The sequence below is a fragment of the Cyprinodon tularosa genome, unplaced genomic scaffold (assembly GCF_016077235.1).
Source record: "Cyprinodon tularosa strain WSP-4 unplaced genomic scaffold, ASM1607723v1 ctg171, whole genome shotgun sequence".
NCBI lineage: Eukaryota > Metazoa > Chordata > Actinopteri > Cyprinodontiformes > Cyprinodontidae > Cyprinodon > Cyprinodon tularosa.
This window is the reverse complement of record NW_024038541.1, coordinates 1,661,718-1,681,858: the sequence shown is the minus strand read 5'-3', so window position 1 is coordinate 1,681,858 and position 20,141 is coordinate 1,661,718. Positions and strand designations below refer to the sequence as shown.

The following is a 20,141-nucleotide window of genomic DNA, read 5'->3' as shown; positions in this document are numbered from 1 at the left end:
TCTTCTTAAGCCTTCTCTTCCTCTCATCGGGCGTGAGCCTGGTGTGACCTATCTGCATAGGCTCCCCCTCCGCAGGTTCACAAGCTGGTGGAGCAAAGTGAGCTTTTGAAACAGGTATAAATTCAGGCTGAGCACGGCTCTCTGTGCGGAATGCCTCTTCGGGAGAAACAAAGGAAGGGGTGTCCCTTCTCTTAACCGTAGAAACAGGAACAGGTAAAACATGGCTCTTAATCTTAGACCTTGATCTGGTTCGAAGACGGTTATCCAAACTAATTGTCAGCCTAATTAGTTCCTCAAGGGTCTCAGGTGTCTCGAGTGTGGCGAGTTCATCTTTTAAGTTCTCGTTTAAAGCGTTGAAAAATGCACTCTTAAGTGCACATTCATTCCAGCCTGAGGCTGCAGCTTTAACCCGGAAGTCTATGGAAAAATACGCTACAGAGGAATTTCCCTGTTTAAGATTTAACAGAGCTCGAGAGTCAATTGTTTGGTCAGAATCTTGGTTGAAAACCTGAGAAAATTCGGAGATCTGAATAATAGCCATTAAGGCTGTCGTCGGTAGGAAATCTAGCCTGAGCCCACTCCAAGGCTCTTCCTGTTAGCTGAGAAAGGATGAAGTTTATCTTCCTGTAATCTGTGGAAAAGCTGCCTGGAGAGTTCTGGAAAATAAGTCGGCATTGAAACAAAAACCCCTTACATTTGCTAGGGATACCTGAAAATTTCTCTGGCAGAGACGGGCGAAATTCCGGAAGTGACGAGACAGGCTCTGGTTCCGGAAACGGAAGTTGAACGGGCTCCGCTCTGGGAGCTGATTGTGTGGAAAACTCCTGCAGAGACTTATTAAGTCGAGTGTTGAGCTCACCCATGATTATGTCCACAAGCCGGTCCTGAATATCTCGAATGGCGCACTCAATTCTTCTAGCCAATTCTTCGTGGCTCCCACGGAGGAAGGCCTCAAGGTTCTGAATCCGAGTCGGTACATCCTTCAGAAGCCTCCAGAGGGGTTCCGCTGGGAAATCTTGTTGGCCGCAGTGTTCTGTCATGATTGGTTCTCAAGGAGATCCCCAATTTTGCAGAACACCACTGGGGCGGAAACAGGAGGAAGGTTAAGCAGAGTTTATTTGCACAAGCATACAGAAAGCACTGGTTCAGGTTTGGGCCTGGACTCGGGTTCACCGGAGTCTTGAGGGTTCTCGAGGTTCTCTTTGGGGGAGTCACTGTTGGTTCTGGAGGAGAGTTTTTTCAGCAGAGTCCGTTTGCTGCTTCAGCGTCTCACGTCTAGCTTGAACAGACCTTGGCTTGGCTTTCCCAGCTCTAGTCCAGAGCTGCTTGGAGGTTCTCAGAGAATCTTCAGGGTTTGGCTCTGAGGGATGCCTCGGCAGGTTAGCTCTTCCTGAGCTTTCACAGAGGAGGCACGGGTTTCCTGGAAACACAGAGACAGTGGTTAGAATCCAACCTGGATTCAAAGTCATGGAGATACAACAAAGATCTAGGCTTTAGCGCTGACCAACTGGAACAACACTGCGGCGTTGAGGCAAGATCTGAAGGCAGCTTAAGTAGTGGATCCTCTGATGATTTAGATGAGCTGCAGCTGTGCAGGAGGCTCCCTCAGAGGATCCACAGCGGACTCTGCTGGAGAAAGATGGGATTTTCTCCAGCTCCCAACACATGTTAAGCATTTAGAAGTAATATTTTGTGTATTTCTAAGGTAGGGTTCAGATTTTTAGATGCTTTTGTTTAATCTGGTCTGACTTAAATTATCTCATTAGAAAGTTTCATTCCTAAATAAGAATGCAGTATCCTAGACTAGAGGTTGGCTTTTTGAGTGTAATAATTGAAATAATCAGTTTATTTCAAAGTTAATTTAAACTAAAGAAACAAAACACAGTCTGAAAATGTTAAATTATTTTAGATCAAATAGACACATCAAGATGTGTCTATTTGATCTTGAATAGACACATGGTCGTAAGAACCAAGCTCAGCACAGTACCTGATGCAAGCTCAGTCCGAACTCGGCACGGATCGGTTTCAGAAGGGTAGTTTAAATGGGGCAATAAATAATGAAGTTATCATAAAAACCAAGGAAGAAGGCAGATAGGGGATATGGGAAGTCATGAGAAGGTTTAAAGCAGTGTTAGCTCACAAACACAAGCATAATGCCTGAGCAACAACAGAGGGATGAGGACTAGAGCTTTTTTCAGCATTAGAATGAAACAATGGGGATGTTCAGAGGGGTATAAATACTTTTGCAGGACAATAAAGGAAAAATTAACAAAAAAAAATGGTAAACTTTTAAAAACATTATGTTGTAAAAGCTTTGGCACAGCAATGGTGGTCTTAGTTTAAACATGTTATCTAAGTTTACTCCCATCTCTCACAAACGTAGGGCTTACTCATCATACATAAACCATCCAAAATAGGCTTTCTCCTTCCTAATCTCTATTTCCAGGATTAGTGTATGTCATTGTTTATTATTAGACCAAAACCACTTCCTGTCTCTCTTTTTTGAGTAGATTGTGAAGCAATGGTTGGGAGGCTTTGGTGATAAAGAGAGAGGGAACCTGGGAAAGATTTTTTAAATGTGTTTGTGTTGAGTGTATACAATGGAAAAGTGCTTGCATTTGTAAGAGGTTTTAATCGATCTGGCTGATCTACTTAGCCAGTGACTGGCACATCAAAATGAAAAAAATAAATAAAAGAGGAAGCTGGTGCAGGAGCACTTAGCCCTTATCCAATCAGGTAGGAGAAAACAAAAGTCCCTTCCACAGTGTCCTTCCCACCCTCATAGGCCTCTCAGAGGCTCCGGTTACATCAGCACATAATCTAGAAGGCGAATGTTCCCAGACAGCCGTGCAAAACAACCCTGAGACATGCAAGATTTGCATATGCGCCTTTTGGTAATTATACCAGTTGCCATAGAAATAAGAGGACTAAAGAGGTCTTTAAAGTCGATAGATAAGGTCACACTGATTTTGCAATTCTATAATCTATGACTGTGGATTTTTTCCTTTAGGACAAATAGATGAAGGTGTCATTTAATGAAAAATAATAATAAGAAGCTCATAATCACACGGTAAATTAAATGAACTACATACTGTATTTCTTCTCTTTTTTTTTTTTTTTTGCTTTTTTGGTGAATAATTAATTGCATTATAAAGTCATACAAGGATGACTTTGGTTAATACAGAATGTGTTTTTCAAAATTCTCTCAAGGGAAATAAAAAAAGATTGTTCAAACCACACAAACTTGGCTCTTTGTGAAAAGTATATAACCCCTATACATAATTACCACAGATGGTATTTATAGTACAAAATTATTCTCTTACATCGCTGAAATCATAGCTGACTTTTTTTCTGCAAAACTGTTTTAATTGGAGGATTTTCAAGCTTAACCAGATTGTTTACCATCAGGTGGTGTGTAGTGAGAATCTGGACATTCCTAACTCAAACTGTTTTCAGCATAAAACATAGCCAGTCTTCATCAGGATATTTTGAGGGCAGCCTTGCAGCTCATATATGTAATAACTTTGATTGTCTCTCCAAAGGATTTGGTATGTGTGTAAGAGCTGCAGGCTTAAAGTAAGCACAGGACTACTTATGCAGATAGGCTACTTCTGTTTAAACACCTTTAAACAGATTTGTCTATTGGTCTTTGAGTTGGTCTCCTACCTAATTACTTCCAGAGATTCAGTCCGACGGAAATATGAGTGACTGTTGTATATGGGTTGTCTGCATGTTATCCATATAGTGATATCTATACCTCAGATCAGCCTTTTCGACACTGCCGTTGCAAATTTTGGCTACCTTTATGATGTGCAAAGTATCATCACTTTATTCTGTAGTGGCTTACACTGCACTTACTAAATTAAGATTTATTTATACAAATAATTTGGGCCACAATATTTTCTCCTTCCTGCTTAGGGTCCTGGTTAGGCTTATGGTAGAGATGGTATTCATTTAAACATTTAAAAAAGTTTTCAAGTACATTGATGTATAAATAATCAGCATTTGGTACTATGGCGGACTGGGCCACTCGAGGGTCGGGCTCCGGGTGCTCTCATCTGCCCTTCTCTGGTGGGTGTTGCCATCCCTATGTCTGCAGTCCTTGTGTTACATTGATCTGGGGTTCCTCTGGATATCTGGGGCCAAGATCCTAGGCCCTGTAGGGCAAGTCTGGGGCCACACACACCTGCTATTAAACATATTTTCCTTCTGTAGAACCTTGGTAAATCCTTTATAAACAAACATGCCCATGCATACATACCATGGGAGTTTGGTTCTAGGGGTTTACAGATATACAGTATTATCATACTAAATACTGAGTTGCAGCTACAGATATATACCACTCTGAATAATATTGTGTAATATCCATAGGTGTTGCCTTCCACACACGGATATCTAGGCAATACCTGCTGCTCAGGAAGCCTTTTTTGTTTACTTTGGTTGTCTGTTGTTTTCTTTTTGTTGTTATGTTCCCTGTTTTCTACCCCCCTCATCTCATACAGGCGTAGAATGATATTGGCAAAACAGGACTCACAAACAAAAATCCCAACAAAATAAACAGCATTCACTTGAATTAACCTCTTGAATTTATAAATGAGTATCATTTATATAGCCCTGCGTGTGTCAGAGGGTACGCTAAAACAAAGCTGGGGGAAATCAATGGCAGGCTCTTGTAGATTGAAACCTATTCAAAGGGTGTAACCTATTGGATCAGTCACAGCTGCATTGTGATCAAGCACTTACATTGATCATCAACCCTTAAACTACCATCTGATTGGTGCCACCTATTGAGTGATTGAATGGCAAAACCTGAAAATCGTCTTGATTTCTTTGTATTTTATGGCCAAGAAAACACTTTATTTGAAAAGTTCTGCTGGTAGAACAAGAAAGTTAAAGATGTTTATTTATTTAATGCATGAAGAACTAATGGCCAGACATCTTGCCTTGGGAAGTAGAAAGCAAACCTTATTTTAACAACATCACAGTTCCTTAAGCAGAAAACCAGCCTAGACACTAGCACTACCATCACCATACTTGTCAAGAAAACTCACCACTGTTCCTGAAAAAACAGATTAATAGAGACCCTATAAGAATGATAGGATTCGGGGACTATTTCACATCAGTTCTTAAGTGTTTTTTTTTCTTCATATATGCAGATCATGATGTCAATTAAAAGAATTTCTACATCTTTAGCTTTTATCAAAGCTGGGAATATGAATTAAATGTAATGCAAAAAATATGAAGATAGTAAATCAACCTGAAGAGCAACTTCATATAGCTTAACTCTCTCACTCTAGCAAAAAGGCATTGTTTTTTTTCTAAAAATTAAATAAAGTACCAGTAGTCTGTTGAAAACTGTATTGTTTGATTATCCAATACATTTACAGTAGAAGCAAGATAAAGCAGCAGAAACAGTAAATGGTAAACCTTTTTTAGGGCAAACTGTTTTTGTGTTTTTTTAACAGCACTGCAATCATGAGGAACTATAACTGATCTCTAATTGTATATATTGCAAATAAAGTAAATAACTTTTAGGAAAAACACATATATAGCGTTTTCATTTGGTGCCTGAGTTGCAAAGACAAGCTGTTATCCAAATGTCATCATCATCAAGCAGTTGTCTAATGCCTTCTGGCAAACAGTCACACCAAAACTAAGCTGGAGTAATTACCCAGATACAGTCATTTATGTCTAATAGGAAGCATGATTTATGTTGTATTATGTAGCTGTTTACAGATTTCTAAAAGGTACCCATGTCTTATCCAGTTGTGGTGCATGCTCCAGAAACGGACTACAAAAAAATGTTTAACCTAAAAGATCGTCATCCTGTTGGAAAAAGTTGTTTTGAAGTTCTGTCAGTTCTACTCTTGTTTGAAGGAGTTTGGCAGAAAATTACAATTGTAGAAGCATGATTTAGTAAATTAAAGTTGTATTCTTTGAAACGTTAGTTAGCAGAAAGAATTCTCATACCTCTGGAATTCCCGGTCGATCGAGCCAGTCAGCGTAAATAGCTCTGAGGGTGAGGCCCTTTCTGAAACACAATGGCACAAGTGTTAGTTTATTCCTATTATTACAGCGATGATTATTATTGCCCAAGAAACCCCTTTAAAAACACATTTCTGGGAAAAGGGTCCTGGCAAGCTTAAGTTTAGGCCAACACTGTCAACAAAAGAAAGAAAAATAGAGGCACACCCACCCTCCTAAACAAGATAGATTAAACAGGCATGTACAGACAATGAATTGGATTTAGACGCATTCATGCAAACATTTGTATGGAAAAGTGTAGCTATGTCTACATAAAAAGTGTATGTTCTGGGTATGGAAATTGTCCCATGCCTCAGACAGAACCACCACAGTGACCCAAACGACATGCAAAGACAAATGTGTGTGCAAACAAACATTCCACAAGCAGTCAGCAGTGAGTATGCAAACTGTAAAGCACACATGGAGTGGAAGACTAACCATACTGCATACCCTTCACCACACTATAAATCACCCTGGCTGCTTTTTTAAAAAAAGAAAAAAACTTCTCAGCTCTTGCCCTGATGAATTTGCTGTGTACCATGAGATTCAGTCCATTAAAGAGTTTTTTTTTTTTTTACATTTGCCAAATATAGTCTAATATTACCTCTTTCCAAAGGAATACATGTCCATAAGATACAGAATAATCCTTTTCTTGTTTGACTTTCTAGTTAGGTTTCTTGAGAATCCAAGCCTCCCAGTTTAACCTGAAACTGTAGAAAGGCTGGTTTTGCTGTACATCCATGACTTTAAGTAAAAGGTTAATATCAGTATGCAACACAAATAAATGTCAGTGAGGGCTGTAAATATGTTTAGCCGGAGAGTGGGGGCCAACAGTTAAGACAGACAACACGAAATATCACAGTTAGTATTGTAAAATAATTTTTAGCAAACAGGGATTTAATAAGAACAAGGCTTAATGCTGCGTTCACACCGGGGGCAGCTGGCGCGACAGAAGCAGCGAGTTTACATGCAAAGTCAATGGTTGACGCGCGTCAAGGCGCAGCAAAAAGTCCCGCGGCGCGTTTAGAGCAGCAAGCGCAGCGCGTCTGAGCAGCTGAAGCAGCGCGTCGGGCGCGTTTTGGCATCTGACGCGCGTGACGCGCCGCAAACGCGTTGCTGCTCGAGATGGAAAAATTTAATTTTTGCTGCTCGACGCGCCGCGTCAACCAATCAGAGAAGCTGATCTGGGAGCTGGCTGGGAGAGAGACACAGCGCTGATGACACAGACTGCTCTGATCACTTCTCTTAAACAGTTTATTAAAGCATAATTAACTTAAAATATATACATCTGCCGGCAGAATATGTTCGCTTTTATTATTCTGGTGCCTGCAGATCGGATTATTTAGATGAAAAACACCTACCAGCCACCGCGGTAAACCGCGAGGAGGCGACCCAGCCAGAGGCTGCTGATGAATGGATTCCTTCTGTCGGCGCGGTATGTGGGGGTCTGAGCGGCTCCGACAGAAATAACATTGGGAGGCAGGATTGTAATCTGGATGAACTGACTCCACTGATGAAGTTTTCAGGTGTATTTTCTCACTTAAAAACATATTAAAACTACTTTATTCCCACTGATCACAGCAAATATAGCTGCAAGGCAGAGAAAGGATAGTGAAGCTCCGCCCAACGCGCGTCAGAGCCACTTTTGGACCGTGCAGCGAGAGCAGCAAAGCTGCTTCAGACGCGCGTCAGAATTCACTGGTACAAGCAGCAAAAATGAAGCAGCAGACGCGATTTTGCTGCTTTTGCTGCCCCCGGTGTGAACGCAGCATTACTATTTGTTGAATAACCCTTATACCTTGCAAGCTTAGCTCTTTTGCTGACAATGACCTTTACCATCACAATTTTCTTTAAGTGCTATTCAACATTTTTACTGTTTTTTTAAGGCAAATTATCAATTTTAAAACAAATTTTTGATACATTTTTGTGGTATTAGCTTAAAGTGGTTCCCTAGCACTAAACAACATGTCACTGTAACTAGTTACTGTATGTGTAGAAAGGTAAGATTTTCAGCTACGTCTCGTCACTGTTGCTATAATACTTTAAGCACAATCCTTAAACACCTCAACTATGTTCCAAGAATAAAAAAAATAAATAAATAAAAATGTGAGTGCATAGGAAGGGTGTCTCTCTGATTAGATTCCAAACAACTACCTATTAGACATTTACCTGGACATCATGCATCTTACCAAGCAAATAAACAGAATAATATTTTCCTTATTAACTTCAATCCTTTTTCCCCCGCTTTTATTGTCATTACACTGTCACAAGTACAGAGCAATGAAATTCACTCTTTGCATTTAACCCATTCCCTTTGGGAAGAAGTGAGCTGCCATTGTGCAGCACCTGGGGAGCAGTGAGGGTCTTTGTTCAGGGAGTGGCAGTCTGTGAGAGTGGATCTTGAACTCAGAACCTCTTGATTTGAAGCCTAATGCCCTAACCACTAAGCTGACACTCCCCCAAATTCCCTACTTTGATTTAGTATGTGTTAATCACTAGAGCACACGTTTGGTGTCCTGTATCATATATGTAATAGCATTGCTATTTGGCAAGTTTCTGTGATATTAAGAGCTTCTTTTTGTAATTTTCATTTACTTATTTTTTTTTGTGTTGCTTTTAAACATTTTTCATGTATTTATTCATGGAATTTAATGTAATTACCATGAGCAATAAAAACAGGGCACAGCTAAAACTGGACCGTTATAAAAGATTATTTTATATTTGCCTCTTAATAATCAGGAGCAAATCAATATTCTGAGAGGTTTACAATAAAAATAAAATGTTCCAATCTGGAAAGTCATTAAAGACTCTACAAAAAAAGTTATAACAGCAACTTTAGTAGTTGTAACATTACGCAGCTATTAAGCACTGTGTCTCACAGGACCATTTGAGACAAAAATTTACTTGTATTTTATTTACTTGAGAGCTGTTTTATTGCAATCTGCAAACTTTTACTGGCTAATTAATAGAGTAATTAGTCCGTGAGGGATAGAGGAAAAAGCATACTTCTAATTAAAATCAATGAATGTAATGGTTTGTTCAAATAATATTTATAATTATATCATCCTATGTTGATTAATACTAGATTATTTTGCCTGTGAATGCAAAGAGAAGCCATTACTTTCACATATAGTACTTCAATCCTAAATCCTTTTTGTCCTTTTGAGTTGTTTACTGACAGAGGGATCACATCCAAATATTGACTGTGCCCAACTTCCTCTGTCTAATTCAATCAATTTCTGGCTGGTCCAGCAGCGCGCTGCACCTGACAGAAAAGGCAACAAGACGAGATTTAGAGCAGACAAAGGTGAGAAAGTGGTTGGATGAAAACAGAAGGTTTGAAGGTTGAGAGAGATATTCAGAGATACAAACAAAAGGAAATGCAGAAATTGTTTAATGTGGCAATCAGCAGAGATGGAGAATTGAATGATATGCAGAGAAGGAGAAAGAAAATTAGAGAGGAGGAGAGCAGGAGGAGCGGTTGTCCTTTTACACATCAATTAATACCAGAGTGAATGAGACAGTTTACTAAATAGGATTGGTGTTTGGAGCTTTAGCAGACTGGATGTTTCCACACCAGGACCTCCAAAGAGAGTAAATGAACTCAAGCTTACATATTTTTGTCTTTAAATATCATCATCACCCAAGACTACAACGTTTAATACTAATTTGGGGGGGGGGGGGGGGGGGGGGGGGGGAACAAAAACAAAATGCTTGTGAAGCTTTTTCTATCTGACTAGAAAATGACTCCTCTACTTTAACAAACCAGAATAAAACTCACGTTTTTAGATAACTCACAATTTCACTGTAAATGCACTAACTTACATACCTCTCCATGTTGGGGAAGGTATCCAGAAACATTTGGAGGAAATCCTGCTGAAAAAAAAAAAAAAAAAAAAAAAAAAAAAAAAAAAAAAAAACATGAAAAAATGAGAGGCATTAAGTGAGATGTGGGAGGAAGAGTATCAGAGACAGGAAGAAATACCTGCTGTTAAATCAAGTGTGCAAGGTCAGACTGTGTTTATGTTAGGTTCATTATTTAGTGAGATGATTCAATCTGCCACTGCAGAAGCAGGAACCAGATGGAATGAATCATACGCATACACGCTAACATACAGACTTCAAGATGTTGCTCATCTGCATGGTAACAGATTTCTGGGCTTTTACAATTTTGAATTTTCCATGTAAAATCCCAGCTCAAAAATAAAACCAAACCGTTCTGTCAAAATACTATTTAAGGTGTAATAGAAATCTTTTATTCTTTTTAATATTGTTTTTATTTGTGTCTACAATGGAATCAAAGACACAGAACTATATAGATCTACACCTACTGATACATGATAGATGTATCAGTAGGTCTTGAAAATGTGGGCATAATGACAAGAAAATGAAAAAGAAGATTTTTAGGCTGAAGTTTTCCCAGCACACAAGTAAAGAATTCTTTCGCACTCATCACCATAATTTTTAGGCAGTGACATAAGCAGATGCAAATGTAATGGCTGTAAAAAAAATAAATAAATAAATAATCTAAAAAGATGTTTATAGTTGCAGTTTTCTTGCACAGGAACCAGTAGCGGGCATTTTAAGTGAGTCTACACAATTTGTTCAAAAGTTCAACTGTAAACAACCTTTTTTGGGTTCCACACTAGCCTGGACATTAGCCTAAATAAAATGCCCTACCTAGTTTGCCTTCTCTACCCAAACAAAAGTAAAAATCTAAAAATGTTTTGTTGATAAATGTGTAGACATGATTTCCACATAAAGCAACTGCAAGGATCTCTTTGCACGCCAAAAACTCCATCAAAGAAGAGACATTTTGATGTGCTTTTTTAAATTGGTCTCTTTTTATATTGAATATCAAAAATATGGCCACCTCTTGGAAGAACAAATCAATCTTTTTCCAACCAAAATGTGTTATATGCAGAAGGAAGTAGGAAACCTTGCGTAAAAAAATTAAATCACAATTTTAAAACATCCATTTTGAAATGAGAAGGGTCCAAGACAGAAATATTTTTCTAAAATACTTTAGTCTCACCTGAGATAAAACAAGCTGACCATGATATTTCTTTACAAATAATCTGAAGAAGTCAATCAGCTGCAGATCTCCAACTTCACTGGCCAAGAACCTAAGAAGGAAGTAGCCCTAGACAAGAAGCGGAACACGACCATCACAAAAAATACAAAAAAAAACTTAATCGCAACCTGCATACGACAGTTTCTTTGGTAGTAGAATTGAAAAAATATTCTTGAATAACTCTTATCTTATGATATGCCAACACTACATTTCCAGTTCTTTGTTTATGCCTTTTTCCCCTATACACCCGTGATCTATTTTCTTATTTCCTTCCTGTGACTAACATGTTAGTCTCTTACCTTGAGGTAGTGAACTTGCATAAAGGATTTGTCGGGGTTAAGGGCATGTTTAACCAAGGAGGAGCCAGTGTCACTGACCTGACCAGTCCTCTCCATGTTTGGTCTAAAACAGAACAAACAAAAGGATTTAGAATAAACACACACAACAATTTTTAAATATATTGTTTTTATTTCCCACAGTAGCTGAGATGTTGGAAAGTACCGTAAGCAAACCCTCCTCTCTCCTAAACTGCCTTTTTTATTCATAGAGATAACAAATAAGCAGTAGCACCTAATAGCCACAACATAAAAAAATACCCCTTAAAATGGGTTATTTTGCCAGAACCCATGGAAAAGCTTAATATATGTTTATCTTTAAAGTGATTCATAGGCGTTGATTAATTCAGTAACTAAGTTAGCAAAAAATGTATCCACTGATAGCAGGCATGCATTAAGGCACTTTAATCGGAAAGAGAAGTAAAACAATGACAAGCAACAGCATCATTGAAGTTGGCCACAGACCAAACAATCTTGGAAGTACAACAAAAGAAATCTTGCCTTCAGCTAAAGGACTGACTAATCGTAATTGTGAAAGAGTACAATAAAGCATTTGTTTTGCTCCCTGTGTTTACTGTAGAGAGATTGTTCAGTCTGTTTGTCCAATGAAGGACAGACAGACCGGACGCGACCTTGTCTAGAAATCCACTTGATTTCAGAGATATTAAGTTCAAACCCTTACAGTGTTCTTCTGCAATAGAATCAATTATCAGTATTTTTACGAACCTTTGTACGTTTGTGCAAAATTAAGTTGGGACAAGAAGAGCCTGTTTACAAACTGTTCAAAGATGAGAGCATTAAAATATCCATAATCCCTTTATTTTGCTGAAGCATGATTGCTGCCCTAAAACTAAGAGACAAAGTACCTGAAAAATAGCCTTGCACCATCCCTACTTCTGCACTTTCACCCGGAAAATGCCAAACCCAATATCATCCGCTGGATTACCAGACTGAAGGCATGATTCATCGCTCTAAAGGAATGCCTCCAATAGAGTCCAGTGGCAGCATGCTTTATACCACTCCATCCCACACCTTTCATTCCACTTGGTATACAAACTTTGGTTTTATTCTCATGGCCAAGGAGGAACATTTGATGAGGCTTTTTGTGCACTGTTTTTGAGCCAATACAAAGGCACCTGAGGTTTTTGAAGTCTGTATTTATTCACATTAGGTGCCTTGCAGTGATGGGCAGTAGCGCCGCTACATGTAGCGAAGCTATTAGTTTAACTACATTTTCAAGTAGCTTGACCGTAGCGTCGCTGCTTTATTTATCAAGTAACTTTCCTGTAGCGACGTTATTGTTTTGATCAAGTAGCGACGTAGCGTCCACAAACGCTACAAAATCCAGGTCATAACTAAGAAATGAAACCAGGTTTTCTATTTCTAAACAACAATCAGCCACAAAACTACTGTAAATAGCAGTTTCAGCTGACGCTTTATAAGTGGCGTAGTAGCACAGGCACACTCAGTAGGGTTAAACAAGCGCACCCTTTCCGAGGCTGTCGTTCTATTGGCTGGAAAGGTTGCTAGGCAACGATCCAACTGCAGTCTGAGAGAGCAAAACAAATCCGCAAGCAGAGCCTATGGGTTTGCGAGCGTAACTGAGGCCCGTGCAGAGCGCGGTTTGTGCGCGAAGAGAAGGAGGCAAGCGAGAGGAGAAAATATCTGTGATAATATAGAAAATATCTATTTAAATCTGAGAGAAGAAACAAAGATTTTTGAGAGAAGAGAAAATATTTGAGAGAGAGCGCATGTTTTGAGTGTGAGCATTATAAGTTTTGAGTGCAAGAAGATGAAATTCTTTTCTCTAATTGAAGTTATGTGCTCTTGCATTATGGCAGGATAATTCTCCCATATCTATGTGCCACTAAGATACTCTAATTAGAGAGCAGTAATGAAACTTCGATATTGTATTTTCATGGCCTAGTTTACCTGACAGGATGTTTACATAAATCTGTTTTTAGGCTGTGCACAGAAATAAATAAATGCTCAATAAATAAATAAATAAGCATTCAATTAATTGCCTCCAAACATACAATGAATAAATATGTAGGTAGAAATTAAATTATATGGTGAGTCATATATATATGTATCTCTTAATTAGCTTCTTTATTTTTTCACCTTCTTTTGTAAACAGCTTTGTTTGTTACTTGAATCAACTGTTTAATTGAGGTCTTTTGTAGGGTTTTGTTTTCCCTAGAGATGTCCATTGAATGCAAACTCATAGCCATGTCTCCATGTGTAGAACACTACACAGTACCTTTAATTTGGTTCTAATAACAGCAGATTGTTTACTAGTTTGTCTACTAGTAATTACTTTAGTTTTTATTTTAATATGCTGATCATAAAGCAATGTTTACACTGTGTTATGTCATTGGCTGATCTTTAATAAATATTTTAACCAGTGTATCAGACTCATTTTGAATTGACATTAGGTTGGTACAACGTTAAGTAGCTTCTGATGTAGTTAAGCTACTTTTAACACATTAGTGTAACTTAGCTTGCTATAATTCTTTAGGTGGTAGCTTTTGTGTAGTGAAGCTTAATTTATTGTTGAGTAACTGATAGCTTAGCTCACTACAATGGACAAGTAGCTTGCCCAACACTGGTGCCTTGTTTGTATTTAACACAACTAATCACACACTTTGTGGCTGGGTTCTTGTTGTTCCCAATGACTTCCATTTTACACGTGGAATAATTACAGGAAAAGAAAGTTTACAACTGGACCTATTGTAAAGTTACAGTAGGCCCTTTTCCATTGCCACTTACAAGCCTGGAGCTTTTGAAACCCAGGTAGTGGGTAATTAATGCGACCTGGCCATTCAGACACAGGTTGCATTTGAAAAGATCAGATATGCATCAGATTCAGGACCACAATCCAAGTGGCCTAGGTCGCATTGGAAACAATCGGATCTGTGTTGTTCAGACAGCCATGAAAAGATCAGATACAGGTTGCATATGGGCAAAAAAATCGGATTGGGTCACTTCATGCTGCTGTGTAAACATAGCCAAAGAGTCAGAAATACTGAAAACAGAAAAGATCACGAGTTGGATGCTGTCTCTTGGCTAGGGGGCATCCGTCACACAAACAAATACCACAAAGTCTGCCACCTGCTGGACTGAATGTGTAGTCCAATTTCTCTCAGACTGAATGTCCTGCTTTTCAGGATGATGCAAAGCATGCTGATTAATGTCCCCAGGATTTTAATCACCTTTGTAATACCAATCCTTGGGCTTAAACTCCCGGGGCTTTCAATAAAAAAACGGGCTATAATTACATACTGTTGCAGAGCTGTTACACTGTCAAGGCATATTACAGAATTTTGAATCTTCCACATATTTCCTTTTTTGAAAAAAATAATATTTTTTTATTTTATTTTTAAGCAGAAATTAAAGGTAAATGTATGTCAGCATTATTTCAGACTTCTTGCGGTGAATATTCTGCTTTTGGGTCTTAGATATAATGACAGTTTAGGGACAATATGCAGAACTTACGTTCAAGACTTCACAGTCAGCAACACTCAATTCAGCAATTTCTCACTGGTGAACAGGGAGATTCCTAAGTTATCATGCACTGCCTAAAGCAAGCTGGAAATTAACAAAATAACAGAGTAATATAGACTTCATATAACTCATAGCTGCACTCTGACTTTACTCTTGAATACAGCAAATACAATATTTGTACAAATGAAGTAACCCTGATTACCAGAATGTATCATTCTCTGTCCCTTAAACACAAATCCTAACTAAAACACTCATAAGCAAACTAAAACTCACACATGAATCCAAACAAAAAAGAGCAGGACCGACATGGATGTTCAGTCATAGTTTCAGTTAGCTGGTATTGATAAGGATGGGCAGATTAACTCTGTGTACCAATAGGAAGGCCTTGAAGGATCAACCTCCCACTGTGTCAATACTGCAGGCGCCTAGACCAACGATCAATACTTCCTTCATCACTGGTTCATGCTTTTCAACAGTAACTCCTCATGACATGACCATGAGGATGCTTTGCACGAACATAGATGAGTGAGATCGACTATGCGAATCACAGATTCGAATAAACCAGGTATGGCTTAAGCTACAGTATAAGCAATGAGACAATGGTCAAACTTAGCTTCTGTATCTGCCACACGATGAGCTGAAGAGTGAGGAATGGGTGTAGATAAAGTGGATAAGAGTGACTGGCAGGATGAGGAGGTGGTTTGGGAGAAATCGAGGGCAGGCAGATAGGCAGGAATTTGCTAAACAGACTGAGAAAGGAAGTCATAAGCTTCCTGAAATTTCTAAATTTGACTGGACACTTACAAAAGCCTTCATCATACATCCGTGGATCTGTTTCTTCTAAAGGTGGAATTTTTGGAACATTTTGCCAATTTTCCTTAGAATTATTCTAGAGGACTGGATCTAAGTGAATAAAGTGGACTAGCTAACTTCACTGTTCACATTTTTATTTTCTAACATACAGGTACCGTAACCCTCAATACATTAGAATGTCATCACAAAGTTTAAGTATGTCAGCAATTATGTTAAAAAGGATAAAAAGTCATTAATATAAATAAGCTTTTAGCTTATTATAATTGCTCAGAATCTTTTGACAGTATTTTTTGTTCGGTTTCTTGTTCCAAGTGCCCATATCAGTCTGTTAGTAATGATAGGACAACATTCACAGACAACAGGGGATCCTATATCACTAGGTGAAAGTTTGTGTTTGAGTGTAAGAGAGAATAAGACTGATTTAGGTAAAAAAAAAAAAGACAAGTGACAGAACATGTATTTTCAGAGAAAATCCATCCTCTCTGTCCCCATTATTAAGAAGAAAAAGGTTGAATCTGCCACTGATGGATAACACAAATTGACTATGACATATAGACGTGTAAATCCCTTACTTTTTGTCTCTTTTTGTTACTTAGGATTAACTAAACCTTCAGGATAAATAAACTAGTCGCTGTGCTGAACAACCCACAATCCATCAATGTATTTCTGAATAAACAGTGGTCCTATCTGACTTGTAATCTGTGCAAAAGGGGAAGGCTGTTTGTATTTGTTGTCCAGCATGTACTTGGTGGGGTTGGGTTTGGGGAAAGAGAGAACGAGTGAGAGAGGAAATCGAGAGCTATTACTGACAGAACCTAATGTCAGACGCACACACTCGCACACAAACACAAAGAGGTTTATAGCTCCGCGAGCCATATCCTGACAAATTACGCTGGGTTGACTGTGGAAACCGGATAAGGTAGAGCAGCGCTTCCAGCAGCCCAGTAAATCAGCAGAGAGAATGGCGTCTGGCCCAGGCTGCCCTAAATATAACTCATCTGAAATGGTCTGATAAACACTGGCCACTGGGGCCCCAGTTGGATCATAGGCTGTCGATTGTGACCTAGTGAACTTGAAAAGAACAACCTGCCATCAGCTTTTGTGTGTTTGGTGTGTGAGCTTGGAGGATAGGGCTCTTTATCTCTTTCAGAACTGATTGGCTGTATCATTATTATCACAAGAGTGAAAGTAATGGTGCTCATCTTGTGTTTTTTTGTAAAACCTCTGTCTTGTTGTACATGGAAGTTGCTCTGACATAAAAAAAAAATTCCGACTAATTACAACTCATATTGCAGCACTGCCCCCCCCCCATTGTTCTACAAAACTGAAAATAATATCTCCTGCACATCTACAAGCACAAGGCAGACCTTATTACTGTTATCCAATCCATCAGACAGAGCGTGTTAGCTATCCTATAAATCTTTAATTAAAACAGCAAAATGTATTCCTAGGATGTTAATGTACTTCTAATGTCTTTATAATTCTAATGAGGCTTTACTGGAAGGAACCCAATGTAATTCTGTAGCAATTATAGGGAAAACGATTACATCCATAGTAAATATTCAGTAATTTGTCTTTTATTATTCATAATATTCTCTTACCATTAACAAAACAATGCCAGCACATATTGTGTTGTTGCCTTCTCAGTTGACCTGTAGATCTACAGGTTGCAAACCAATTAAATTGACAAATATGTACAATCCTTGATCTATCTTACTAGCACCTCATGGAGTTCTTTCTTCAAGGGCAGTGCAGGAAAACAAAACGAAAGGTTATTGAAAGTCACCGAACATAGTTTCAGAAGAACTTCAGACATTTGACATCACAGCTGAGCTGTTCTCAACTTTGCTTTATTACAAAAAAAAAAAGATACGTTTTGAATATTTAGAAGCTGGTAAGAATTCAAGAGTAGATATATTAAGCCACACTAGATGGAATTCACTGAAATTAAATGACTACCTCAGAGAGACCTGATTTAAAATAAACATTGTAGAAGCATACTGCATGCATTGGTTCTGTGGCCATGGACATAGAACTCACTGGAACACCTGAATCCAATCACTGGAGAAATTACTCAATACTCTGCTAATACTATCAGATCGTTAGTCTGGCATCTGTTCGCATCTGATTTGTTTGCCCGACCTGTCTTCTGACTTCTGCCAGATTTCTGCCTGCTTGTGTACCGTACCTGGAATTGTTTCCCGATTCCGTTCTAGATACTCCTTTGGCACCTCACCAAAGGAGAATCTAGAATCTAGAGAATCTATGTCTGACCTCCTCGCTCTGACAACCGACCACGTCTCCGACTTCGGCTTCACTCTCTGGATTATCTTTTCTACATTCGCCTGCTCGGTTCTGATCTCCTGCCTGTCTTCTGACCACCAATACATCAGCATCTGGGACTCTCTGTGCTGCTGGAACCATCCTCTACCTCTTGATTAGGAATAAACTATAAGACCAGGTTGGTGAATTGCAGGTTTGTGATCATTCACTTCCAGAAAGACGTTGTCACTAACCTGCTGTCTCCACCCACAGAGCTTCTTGTCTTAGCCACCAATGCCCCTTCCTCCGATTCTGTTGTCAATAAAAGTTCTAAGAAATCTAACTCTTTATCCCCTGTTGAATACTGGATCATTCTGTTCTGAGCTTGACATTATGTGTTTAGGTAAGACAATCATTTGATTTATTTTTCTCAAACCCATGCTTCAAGCATGAGGTCCTGTTATGCAATTAGTAGTTTGATAATAAAAGGAAAATAAACATATTTAGCCCTGAGATTACATTTTACACCTTTCATCCCAATGCACCAGAAATATCAATGTGATGTATACAACTGTGACACATCATAAGTAACACAAATACTTAAATGTTTCACAAGATGTTCTTCATCTTTATGTTCCGACCCAAGTAAAAAAACTTTGTTATATATTTAAACATAGCGAGCGAGATAAGAAACAACGTGACAAGTGCTTTGGTTACAAGTCTGTTTAACACTGCAGGAAGAGAAAAAGCTAATCCAACTTAATCATACGTCTGCCTTGTAGAGGAACACCCCTGTAGAGACAGACAGTTATCCTCATTGTTTATTTAATCCTTTCACTAAAACGTCATTTTACTTTTGAGGATTAGATCTGTATCTTATTTTAGTCATGAAATGCAGGCTAGGAATGCGCCAAATGACTGCAACATTAGCTGTAGTTTTTTTTTCCATAAGTTACCATAACCTGTATCTAATACCAACTCTAAACTGTTAAAACAGTGTCTTCTTAGTGATTTGTTACTCTGGCTTGCCTGCTCCTTTTCATCTGCTAGATAAACAAAAACACAAGATGGATGCATACTTCTATTTTTTTTTCCTAAGTTTGAGCATATATCTAAAATAAATATCTAGCTGTATAATGAAGTATTAAATGTGTTCCTATGCAGGAAACCTATGGCACCTTCACAATATTTGCTACCCCTAGTAATGATGTGTCCAAAAGCAATATTTTTTTTAATTTGTTTTATTCTAAAGGCCATTATTTTTACTGAACTCTAGCACTGAGCTTTGGAGATGTTTTACATCTCTCACTATAATCATCAGTTTAATTAGAAATATACAAAAGTGTTCAGCCTTCATATGATTAAACTTTTCATTAGTTTTGCTATTTGGGCAAAAAGGGGAAATTTAAGAGAGTATCTATTGTCTTGTAGTCATTTTCAGACCTACTAAGGTCAACAATCTTTTGTCCAGTTAAAACACTTGAAGTCATCTTGTCTTCTCCATTTTCGTAGGAGATAATTGCTAATAATAAAGTTTCTAGCCTTTCATCAACTTATAAAAAATCCATTAGGATTAGATCAGTTGATAGGAGATTTGATTTTATCAAACAGAGGATAACAGCAGTAAAAAAAATTAAACCAGCTTATGCTACTTCATAGCTTTTGCTGATGTTTATTAAGTGTTTTCTAAATAGGATGGTATCATATTATATAACATTAGCATTAAGGCTGTTTCCAAATTTCTTTACAAGGTTGCTAAAAACTTTTGATCCAGTAGTTTAACTCACAAGTATTAGATTTTATCCTCTTTTCCCTGGTAAAAAAAACAAATATTCACACCACAGTAATGCCTGCCGTATACTTCTAGATCTTATCACCATTTAGATATGAAAGAAGCTTGTGATTTGAACAAATCACAAGATTTGTAAATTCTGGACTACTAAATATAAAATATTAACTAATTCACTTTATGTAATTGGTCTGAGGGCTGGTAGGGGTTATTTTCTCATATGATGACAAGATTAATATCTAAGATGATGCAGTCAGAGTGAGCCCTACAGACGATTGAAATCCATACATAAAAAATATATGAAAATATATACACTGCAAAAAATATAAATCTCAATAAG

General features: G+C 38.2%; 1 protein-coding gene across 6 annotated transcripts in view; it reads right to left on the bottom strand.

The window, feature by feature from the left end:
- The window catches only part of LOC119781105 (aminopeptidase O (putative)), a 140,401-nt gene that overhangs the window by 74,119 nt on the left and 46,141 nt on the right, over nt 1-20,141 (bottom strand). For all 6 annotated transcript variants that reach the window (XM_038281474.1, XM_038281475.1, XM_038281479.1 and 3 more), the window contains 4 exons: nt 11,398-11,500; nt 11,060-11,167; nt 9,854-9,897; nt 5,971-6,031 (listed from right to left, as the gene is read on the bottom strand). In XM_038281474.1, coding sequence (XP_038137402.1) covers nt 5,971-6,031; nt 9,854-9,897; nt 11,060-11,167; nt 11,398-11,500 — 316 coding nt within the window. The remainder of the gene's footprint in view (nt 1-5,970; nt 6,032-9,853; nt 9,898-11,059; nt 11,168-11,397; nt 11,501-20,141) is intronic.